This window comes from Rana temporaria, chromosome 4 (genome assembly GCF_905171775.1).
Source record: "Rana temporaria chromosome 4, aRanTem1.1, whole genome shotgun sequence".
Taxonomy (NCBI): domain Eukaryota; kingdom Metazoa; phylum Chordata; class Amphibia; order Anura; family Ranidae; genus Rana; species Rana temporaria.
Genome location: NC_053492.1, coordinates 138,705,745 through 138,717,493, shown reverse-complemented (window position 1 = coordinate 138,717,493; position 11,749 = coordinate 138,705,745). Strand labels below are relative to the sequence as shown.

General features: G+C 43.4%; 1 protein-coding gene across 1 annotated transcript in view; it reads right to left on the bottom strand.

The window, feature by feature from the left end:
• Positions 1–3,667: 3,667 nt before the first annotated feature.
• PLSCR5 (phospholipid scramblase family member 5) overlaps positions 3,668–11,749 on the bottom strand; it is a 63,040-nt gene continuing 54,958 nt past the window's right edge. Inside the window, exon 7 of the mRNA XM_040349102.1 lies at positions 3,668–3,963. Coding sequence (XP_040205036.1) covers positions 3,925–3,963 — 39 coding nt within the window. The 3' untranslated portion in view covers positions 3,668–3,924. The remainder of the gene's footprint in view (positions 3,964–11,749) is intronic.

Here is an 11,749-nt window from a genome sequence, read left to right as displayed (position 1 = left end):
GCTGCCAGTGTGCCCATCAATTGCTGCTACTGTGCCCCATCAAATGTTGCCAGTGTGCCCATCAATTGCCGCTACTGTGCCCCATCAAATGCTGCCCAGCACTTACCTGTCTCAGAGCGGGTCAGCGACTGTGTCTTCCATCACTTCCTCCGTTCCCTCTCAGGCGTCCAATCACAGTGCCTGACGTTTTAGCCAATCAGGTAACAGACCCGGCAACATGATTGGCTGAGAGGCGGTTCAGTGTTAGCAAAGTGAATTCCTTCGCTTTGCTAACACACAGCTGAGTGAACAGCAAACACCCAGCATAGCGCCCGCTGTTTACCTTTTTGGGCGCCTATTAGAGCCTATGGCTCTAATCAGGTGCTTCCACAAAACACCCCTGCTGCTGTAATTCAGGTGCCCGGCACCCAAAAAGGGGCCAGGCACCTGAATAGGGGGTGTCAGCAGTGACCATAAGTATATGCAATGTATGAATCCATCTATGGTAATAGAACTGTGCCAGGAGAGAGGGGGCGGCGCCCATGCTCCCCTTATGGACGCACCGCCACTGTTTGCAACCAAAACAACAATTGTAGAGGAGCAGTTTAGTTTAGCAAATAACTAACATGGAAGTAACCCTGTCATCTGAGAACGACCTTCTTCTGAAAAAACTAGCTTACCTGGCTGAAATTCTCTGCCACTAACTTTAAAGAAACACTGGGGTTGATTTACTAAAGACAAATAGACTGTACAAGTGTGGTTGCGTTCATGTGGTGAAGCTCTGCTGATTTCATCATCCAATCATGTGCAAGCAAAAATACATTTTTTTTGTTTTTTGTTTTTTGCTGGCACTTGATTTGATATTCTTTGCAAAGTGAAGCTTCACCACATTCACTAAGCTCTGGGAAAATGAGTACAACTCAACTTGCAAAGTGCCGAGTTCTATATTGCCTTAATAAATCAACCCCATAGTCACCTTGCCAAATGTCAACAACCCCCTGATATTCAACTTGCCAGTGCTTCCTCAAGGGCCCATTACACAGAACACTTTCACTTTGCCCGGCATGGTCAAGGACCACAGCGCCTCTTTAAAATCTATGTAGAGGCAACCATTTTTGTAGTCTTGGATAGAAAAGGAAGTGTAGAACCTCACATTTTTTTGACAAAGGGACACATCCAAGAGGCGCCGGGACTTCAAAACTTCATTATACAAAGCAGTGAAGGGAACATAATCATTTGAAGAGCTCCCTGGCACTGATGATGAAACTGGACTACCCTCCAATGCAGTGGCGGCTGGTGCTCAAAATTTTTGGGGGGGCGCAAACGAAAAAAAAAAAAAAACAATTGCGGCCTCACTGTACCTATCAATTGTCACCACTATGCCATGCCATCAAATGCAGTCACTGTGCCATCAAAACGCAACCACTGTGCCATCAAAACGCAGCCACTGTACCATGCCATCAAAACGCAGCCACCGTGCCATCAAACTGCAGCTACTGTGCCATGCCATCAAAACGCAGCCACTGTGCCATGCCATCAAAACGTAACCACTGTGCCATGCCATCAAATGCAGCCACTGTGCCATGCCATCAAAACGCAGCCACCGTGCCATCAAAACGCAGCCACCGTGCCATGCCATCAAAACGCAGCCACCGTGCCATGCCATCAAAACACAGCCACTGTGCCATACCATCAAACGCAGCTACTGTGCCATCAAACACAGCCCCCAATTGTTGCCACTGTGCCCCCAATTGTTGCCACTGTGCCCCCAATTTTCACCACTGTGCCCCCAATTGTAGCCACTGTGCCCCCAATTGTCACCACTGTGCCCCCAATTGTCACCACTGTGCCCCCAATTGTCGCCACTGTGCCCCCAATTGTAGCCACTGTGCCCCCAATTGTAGCCACTGTGCCCCCACTTGTAGCCACTGTGCCCAGTATCCCCCCACTGGCACTTACCTTTATGGCTTCTACGTCCCTCGATGTCCCTCGTCCCTCGTCCCACCCTCGATGACGCTTCAGCCAATCAGGTTACCTGATTGGCTGAGACGCCTGTCAGTCTTATCCTTGGACGTACGGCCGGTACGCCCAAGGATGAGCTTCAGGAAAGCCGACCTACAGCCTCAGGGCTGTACCTCGGACAGCCTATCAGGGCCGCTGGCCCTGATAGGCACTTCAGACAGCCAGTCAGCTGCCGCTATTCAGCTGACCGGCACTCAACATCCGGCCAGCTGAATAGTGGGCGGCAGCGGCGAAAATATACAGATTTCATACAGTGTATGAATCTGTATATTTTACTGGCTGTGAGCGAGCCAGAGGGGGCGGCGCTCTGCGTCCTATGGACGCACCGCCACTGCTCCAATGGGTACACAAAAGCAGCACCAGACTAGTGGTAGACTTCCAAAGCATATAAAACTGCCAATGCATTTTGGAGCCAAAACAATTCCCCCTTCACCAGGGCTTATTATCAAATCTGACTTTTCAGTGAACCTCTCTTGTTATACTGATCTGTACAGGTTGAATATACACACAATTAGGATCTCCAGAGTCCATTTACCAATTTCTAACTTGATTTTAAATCGGATGAAGGAGGAGTAGTTTGCCCCCAAAATGCATTGGCTGTTTATGTGTGCACTAAAAAGCCTTGTGCACACGATCGGATTTCATCAGACAAATACGTGGAATTTTGTGTGAAGAGTGTTGGTATGTGAACTTGTTCTGCCTACAGACGGCAGAACTTTTTCAGCCAACATAAACAAAACTACATGTTTTTTCTGCTCTTTAGCACCACCCTTTGGGCAACTTCTGCTAATGTTGTCTTATGGTTAGCATTGGTTCGGAGCCCAAATAAAAGCTGTACTGTGGATTTTAATCCGATGGCACACATTTGTTGTCAGAAAATTTGAGAGCCTGCTATCCCACATTGTTGTCGGAATTCCGACAACAATTGTCCGATGGGAGCGTCCAAACGGTCGGATTATCCGACAAAAACCCTGCCATCACACAATTGTTGTCGGAAAATCCAATCGTGTGTACGGGCCTTTAGGGTGTCACCATTTGGTCTGGCACACCTTTTGTTTGGTTATGTTTTATGTTTTTTTGTATTATGGTCTGTGTTCTCACTCAGAAGATTCATCTATTTGTCCTGGATACCTAAACAGATCAGTTTAGTTTGCCAACACAACAGTCAGGCAACTAGCATTTTTAGAAGGTGAGCTCAGCAAGAGCAGCGTCCTTACTTATCTAAAAACAAGCATTCTATAGGTTACCTAATCATAGTAAATGAGGTTTGACTGCCATCTTCTGGATATGTATTGTATGACAGTCTCATATACACAACCCTTTATATTAAAAGATCAAACTTACAAGGCAATGATTACTACTTCAACCAATGAGGATATACTAAAAACAAAGAAACCCACAACAGTTGGGCTTTTATTATTGTGACCAGAATAAACTGTAAAGCTGATACATATGATATAACTATTATGAGAATAGACGATAGAAGACCAGTTACCTCCTGCGCACCAAGCTGCTATTTTCATGACTCCTAGCTTAGACTTTGCACCCTATACTAAATAACATGACTTTCTTTTCCGTCAGCTTTCCAGGACGACTGGAATGTTCACATTGAGTCTTTGGTTTGTCGAAAAGTTTATAGAAAATGATCAACGTGTCAGCGTCTAGGGCTTAGATGTTCCTTTTGTGCTATTGAGCAGCTAGAACGCATGTTTGGGTGGATTTATACAGATGATTACTGAGACGTCAATTCACTGATTGGATTGTTGTGTAAGAAGAGATGTCTGGTGTATCGTTTTCCAACAATTAATAAACTGTAATTTGAGGAAACATCATGTCAGATAACCTGTGGAAATTCATCCAATGAATGCAAAATGTCCAGATATTATTCCATGTTTGGCTTTTTTGGTCATTTTCTTATTGTCCTTAGATTGCATCAGAAGATCGCTCAAAGTACATCAAATCCTACAATAAATAGAAAAAATATGTTTTGAATATGACATAGAACCAAAATACTGTAAATTCATAGTCAAAGCCCTGTGCTTCACTTACTAACGCTTAAAGGACTGTATATTTGCACCTTTGCAGCCCAATTGCGATAATACCTACCTTATATTTAGTACATGTCCACTTTCATATAGCATAATGTAATATTAAAGGGGTTGTAAAGTTCATTTTTTTCCCCCCCTAAATAGCTTCCTTTACCTTAGTGCAGTCCTCCCTCACTTACTTCATCCTTCAAATTTGCTTTTAAATGTACTTATTTCTTCTGAGAAATCCTCACTTCCTGTTCTTCTGTCTGTAACTTCACACAGTAATGCAAGGCTTTCTCCCTGGTGTGGAGTGTGGTGCTCGCCCCCTCCCTTGGAATACAGGAGAGTCAGGACACTCTCTAGTTGCAGATAGAGAAAGAAGCTGTGTGTTAGTGGGCGTCCTGACTCTCCTCTAGACTCTCCGGTAGTCCAAGGGAGGGGGGCGAGCATGACACTCTGCACCAGGGAGAAAGCCTTGCATTACTGTGTGTAGTTACAGACAGAAGAACAGGAAGTGAGGATTTCTCAGAAGAAATAAGGACATATAAAAGCAAAATTGAAGGATGAGGTAAGTGAAGGAGGACTGCACTAAGGTAAAGGAAGCTATTTAGGGGAAAAAAAATGGTACCTTTACAACACCTTTAACTACTTCTGCTCCAGAAGACTTTACCCCCTTTACAACCAGGCCATTTGCTATTAAGCACTGTGCTACTTTCACACTGGGGCAGAGGTTTGTTAGCGGTAAATCGCTGCTAGTTATAGCGGTGCTTTATAGTCGTTTTAGTGGAATTTTTTGGCCGCTAGCGAGATGATTTTAACACCCGCTACCGGCCAAAAGAAGGGTTAAAAGCGCCTGTGTTGGGGTGCTGCCGAATTGCTTTGTAGGCGCTTCGGCAGCGCTGCCCATTCATTTCAATGGGCAGGGCATTTTGGGAGCAGTGTGTACACAGCTCCCAAATCGCCCCAAAGATGCTGCTAGCAGGACTTTTTTTCGCGTGCTTCCCAGTGTGAAAGGCTTTTACACTGGGGAGGCATGAGAGGCAGTTTTCAGGCACGTTACAGGTGCTATTTTAGTGCCAGAACGCCTGAAAAGCGTCTCCGTTTGAAAAGGGTCAAACTGGTAATTGTGTGGTCATGCAATGCTGTGTCCAAACAAAATTTATATAATTTATTTCACACAGATATAGCTTTTTTTGGTGGTATTTGATCATCACTGTTTTTTTTTTTGCGATTTAATCGAAAAAAGACCACAAATTTTAACAATATCTTTTACTTTCTACTATAAACAATATTTAAAATAATATATATATATTATATATATATATATATATATATATATATATATATATATATATATATATATATATATATATATTATATATATATATAAATTCTTTAAAAAAATTGTCCAGAATGTATTCTGCTACCTTCCCAGTAAATGTATATTGATTGGTTTGTGCGAAAGTCATAGCATCTACAAACAAAAGGTATATCTATTGATTTTTTTTTATTACAAAATATATTGATTTTTTTATACTACTAACTATAAGGAGACTGCGATAGTGCGGCAGGAAACCTGACACTAACTGATGCTGGAGGGGACTGATACTAATACAAGTGATCAGTGATAGTAATATGCACTGTCACTGTACTGACACTGACTGGAAACGGGTTAACATCTAGGGTAATCAAAGGGTTAAATGTATGCCTACCAATGTTTACTGTGTGTGTTTTACTAAGCAATGTGCCGTTTATACTCCCTGCTTCAAAGAGAGAAAAAAATCGGCACATCGATGATGACAATAGAGAGCCCTGTATTATTTTTCTACACAGGGCTCTCTAATGCCATGACTCAGCTGATTGCGGGTCCCGGGCATAAATCATTGGCTGGGACATGCTAATTGGCTTGTACTTTATTGAATGCCACCACAACTGGGGCAGTGGGTGTGCATGCATGTGCATGCATGTGCCCCCTTACTCGTAGGTGCTGGATCACCTACCTGTACATGTACATGATCCAGTGCAGCGAGTGGAGATGCTCTGCCACATTAAACCATGGTAGGCGGTCCACAAGCAGTTAAAGTAGTTTTAAAGGCTAAGGCTGGGTTCACACCTATGTGAATTGGATGCGTGGTTCCTCGCATCCAATTTGCATAGCAGGAGAATGTGACTGCCTCTCTATGGACCCGATTCACATATCTCTGGTGCGTTTTGCATGAAAAACTTGTGTTTTTTGATCCGTTTCAGGTCAAAATTCTGCCCCAATTCAGGCTGAAATCGGACCTGAAACATGGAACAGTGATGGACCGGACCCCTGCTATGTGACGGATGCGGCTCATATGTGAACTGACCCTTAAGGTTTTTTAACTTAATCCATTCTCTGCATTAAGGTAAAAAAAACTTCTAATTGAGCCATTGGCTCCCACAGCTGTCTATTAAACCCAGTGAGGAGGGAGCAGGGGGCATGGGCCATGAACACACAAGTGGCTTAAGAGCAAGCCCACAGTGCCCCCCATAGTGCCTTGCTATGGTGGGCACTCAGCAGAGGGAAGGGGCCAAGAAGAGGAGGATCTGAAATGTGCAAATCCATTACAAGAAGCAGGTATGTATAACATATTTGTTTTACTGAAAACTCCCAAACTGAAATGTTCCCCTTTTGTGTAATGTTTATGATGGAGATGGGGAGTTAATTTTTTACTTTAAGTAACCATGTCTTGCCTCTGCTGGCAAATCTTATTATCTGTGGTAAACTAGATTTGAACACTGCCTGTCCTAAAAAAAAAGGTTATAAAGAACATTTAAAAAAAATCTATACCTGCTCTAAGCAATAGAATTGCACAGGCCCAAATCCTCCTCTTCTTGGATCCCCCGGTGCTCCTGGCTCCTCCTCTCTTGCTGATGCCCCTAATAGTAAATTGTTTCCCATGGGGGCACTCGTGCAGGAGGTGGGGATAAAGCCAGAAGAGGTGCAGAGTACGATAGCGATAGGGTTCAGGTAAGTAAAAGGGGGTGAGGGGGCGAGCCTGTGACACAGAAGTTTTTTTTACCTTCATGCATAGAACGCATGAAGGTAACTTGGATGTTACTCACTGATTTGTGCGGCCATGCTCGGGCTAATGCAATTACAAGGTATTTTTCCAGGATCTCACTACTGACCCTTTGCATTAACCACTTCACCCCGGAAGATTTTACCCCCTTCCTGACCAGAGCACTTTTTACAATTTGGCACTGCGTCGCTTTAACTGACAATTGTGTGGTCATACGATGTTGTACCCAAACAAAATTTGCATCCTTTCCCCACCCCCCCTCACAAATAGATCTTTCTTTTGGTGGTATTTGATCTCCTCTGCGGTTTTTAAATTTTTTGCGCTATAAACAAAAAAAGAGCGACACTTTTGAAAAAAGAAACACAATATTTTCTACTTTTTGCTACAATAAATATCCCCCAATTTTTCTTTTAAAATGGATATGTATTATTCTACTTATTTTTGGAAAAATAATATGCAATACGCGTATATTGATTGGTTTGCGCACAAGTTATAGCATCTACAAACTATGGGAAAGATTTATGGCATTTGTATTATTTTTTTTTATTTTTTTTACTAGTAATGGTGGTGATCTGCGATTTTTAGCGGTACTGCAACATTGTGACGAACAGATCGGAAGCTTTTGACACTTTTTTGGGACCATTGACATTTATACAGCGATCAGTGCTATAAATATGCACTGATTACTGTATAAATGTCACTGTCAAGGAAGGGGTTAACACTAGAGGCGATCAAGGGGTTAAATGTTTTCCCTAGTGTTTGTTCTAAATGTGAGGGGATGGGACTGACTAGGGGAGACATATCGTTGTTCCTACTTAGTAGGAACAAACAATATGTCTCCTCTCCCCTGGCAGAACAGCGATTTGTGTATTTACACACACAAATCCCTGTGCTGGCTCTTGTACATGCGATCGCGATGGCCGGCCACGTGCATTGGGTCCCCCGCCGTGCAGCGGGCGTGCCCGCCCTCTGACAGCTCTTAAAGGTAACCCCCATACCCATACGGGGTTTCGCGCAGTAAATGTGCATGAGGCGGTCGGGAACCGGTTAATCATTACATGTTAATTCAGCTTGTCTTTTAACTCATTGGTCTGAGTGTGGGTGTGGATAAGACCCCAGGGGTGTATTAATGACAAAGTTGTCCGTTTTAATTGTTGATGCACAAGATTTTCTTATATTGATTGTTAATAAAGATATTTGAGTAGAGATTGTGGTTTGTCCCCCTGCACAGAACAATAATGGGTTTTCCCAACTTTTTTTACTGGCAAAGTTAACTCAGCCATTCATATCATTGGGGTGCACCTCCACTGCAAGCAAAACACTTTGCTCATGTTTGTGGTGAAAAAACCCCAATTGTAAATTGCTGTTTGGTAAAAAAAAAAAAAAAGAGGCATTCAGCAGGCATCAGGATCATCTTCAGCAGCGCTTAGCTATGTTGCCAAATGCCTGACCTCTGAACTAATTTAGAACTGACCTCTGAACTCTGCCACACTTAGCTCTGACCTCTGAACTCCACCACCTAGCACTGACCTCTGAAATCTGCCTCACTTAGCTCTGACCTCTGAACTCTGCCACACTTAGCTCTGACCTCTGAACTCTGCCACACTTGACACTGACCTCTGAACTCTGGAAATGGAGATTAATCTGAGCTAATGAAATGGACTTTTGACTGTACAGGTAATCACTGTAAAAATCTATAAATATTTATTCATAAAAATTTGTTTACATATACTGTAGAACAGTCTATATACACAGACTTATAAAACAGTATAGTATCAACATATTTCACCAGTAAATATTAAGATAATATTTAAAAAAAATCTAATAATGATACAAGTATACTCATGGTATGAGGACACCTAGACATCAAAGAGTACATATAAATTAGATATTCTTGAAACTGGGTTCAATATGTGAAGTAGTAGATCTTGCTTTTACTCAACATGTTTCGCGCACTATACGCTTCATCAGGAGCATAAAAGTCTGATAAAAAAACAGACCAGTTGAAAGTCAGGCCAAAAACCAACCCGACTGCCACTAATTAGGCTGTATATATATATAGAGCTTTCACCCAACCAGCCCGCTGGGCATTGGGTGTTCGTTGTATATAGTAGTAAAGGACACAGGAGTGCGCTGACACAGGACGGCTCCCTCCTTGATGCAGGACTGTCTCTCTCCTTGCTGGTGGCTAAGGATGAGCCGAACACCCCCCTGTTCGGTTTGCATCAGAACTTGCGAACACACCAAATGTTCGTGTGGACATTAGAACCCTGCTAAAGTCTATGGGACTCGAACATTTGAAATCTAAAGTGTTAATTTTAAAGGCTAATATGCAAGTTATTGTCCTAAAAAGTGTTTGGGGACCTGGGTCCTGTCCCAGGAAACATGTATCAATGCAAAAAAAAGCAGTGAATTTAATAATGCTAAAAGTGAAACAATAAAAGTGTAATATTACTTAAAATTTCATACCTAGGGGGGGGGGGTGTAAAGTCAGCATGTGAAAAAGCGCATGTTTCCCGTACATAGAACTGTCCCTGCACAAAGTGTAATTTCTGAAAGAAAAAAAGGCATTTAAAACCGGCTTTGCGGCTCTAATGAATTGTCGGCTCTGGCAATTACAGAGATGATTCATTCATAAAAAATAAAAATAAAAAAGCTGGGGGTTCCCCCAAATTCCATTAACAGGCCCTTCAGGTCTGATATGGATATTAAGGGGAACCCCGCCGTCAATTTAAAAAAAAATGACGTGGGGTTCCCCCCAAATATCCATACCAGACCCTTCAGGTCTGGTGTGGATTTTAAGGGGAACTCCACCCCAATTTTTTTTTAAAAATGGCGTGGAGTTCCCCCAAAAATCCACATCAGACCCTTATCCGAGAACGTTAACCTGGCCGGCCGCAGAAAAGAGGGGGGGACAGAGTGTGGCCCCCCCCTCTCCTGAACCGCACCAGGCCACATGCCCTCAACATGGGGAGGATGTCCCCATGTTGATGGGGACAAGGGCCTCATCCCCACAATCCTTGCCCGGTGGTTGTGGGGATCTGCGGGGGGCTTATCAGAATCTGGAAGACCCCTTTAACAAAGGGGACCCCCAGATCCTGCCCCCCCCTATGTGAATTGGTACACTGTACCTCTACCATTTCACGAAGGAAGTGTAAATAGTTAAAAAAAAACACACAGACACCGTAGAAAAAAATCCTTTATTAATAAAAAAAAAAAATCCAGCGATGTGAATCCACTCTCGGCCCGCCCCCCCGCTCCAACGTTGTCTTCTATCCAGCGACGGATGATCTCTCCAGCGACGGGTGATCAGCGGTCCGGTCCAGCGATGAGAAGATCTATCCGTCCAGAGCGCAGCAGGCAGCTCCTCTCTCCTCTGGACACAGCCCAGCGGAATGACGCGCTGGAGCTGTGACATTTCTTATATAGGGGAAGCAGCCACCCATCACGTGACCCCGCCCCCTCTGACGCACCCTCGTACGTCACTGGGAAAGACCTGGCTTCCCAGTGGATATTTGGGGGGAACCCCACGTCATTTATTTTTTAAAATTGACGGCGGGGTTTCCCTTAATATCCATATCAGACCTGAAGGGCCTGTTAATGGAATTTGGGGGGACCCCCAGCTTTTTTATTTTTATTTTTTATGAATGAATCATCTCTGAATTGCCAGAGCCGACAATTCATTAGAGCCGCAAAGCCAGTTTTAAATGCCTTTTTTTCTTTCAGAAATTACACTTTGTGCAGGGACAGTTCTATGTACGGGAAACATGCGCTTTTTCACATGCTGACTTTACACCCCCCCCTAGGTACGAAATTTTAAGTAATATTACACTTTTATTGTTTCACTTTTAGCATTATTAAATTCACTGCTCCTGAAAAAACTGCCATTTTTAAAACTTTTTTTTTGCATTGATACATGTTTCCTGGGACAGGACCCAGGTCCCCAAACACTTTTTAGGACAATAAATTGTATATTAGCCTTTAAAATTAACACTTTAGATTTCTCCCATGGACTTTAACAGGGTGTTCCGCGGCTTTTCGAATTTGCCGCGAACACCCCTAATTGTTCGTTGATCGCCGAACAGGCAATGTTCGAGTCGAACATGAGTTCGACTCGAACTCGAAGCTCATCCCTACTGGTGGCCACACACATTTAATGATAATCATTTATCTGTGAAGGGCTACTTTCTTCCTGGATGTGCTTACAGGCAGAGGTGGCTATCTCTCCTCCTACTTCTAGATCTGTTTCAGTCTTGTTTGTGATCTAGATGTAGGAGGACAGATAGCCACCTCTGCCTGTAACCACATCCACCTTGCCGCTCTTACAGTAAAGAACCCTCTACGCAGTTTAGGGTTAAACCTCTTTTCTTCTAATTTTAGTGAGTGGCCACGTGTCTTATTAAACTCCATTCAGAGAACTTTTTTATCCCTAGTGTGGGGTCACCAGTATGGTATTTCTAAATTGAAATCATATCCCCTCTCAAGCATCTCTTCTCCTGAGAGAATAAGTTCAGTGCTCCTAACCTTTCTTCATAATTACTATCCTCCAGACCCTTTATTAGTTTTGAGGCCCTTCTCTGTACTCGCTCCATTTCCAGTACATCCTTCCTGAGGACTGGTGCCCAGAACTGGACAGCATACTCAAGGTGCAGCCGGACCAGAGTCTTGTAG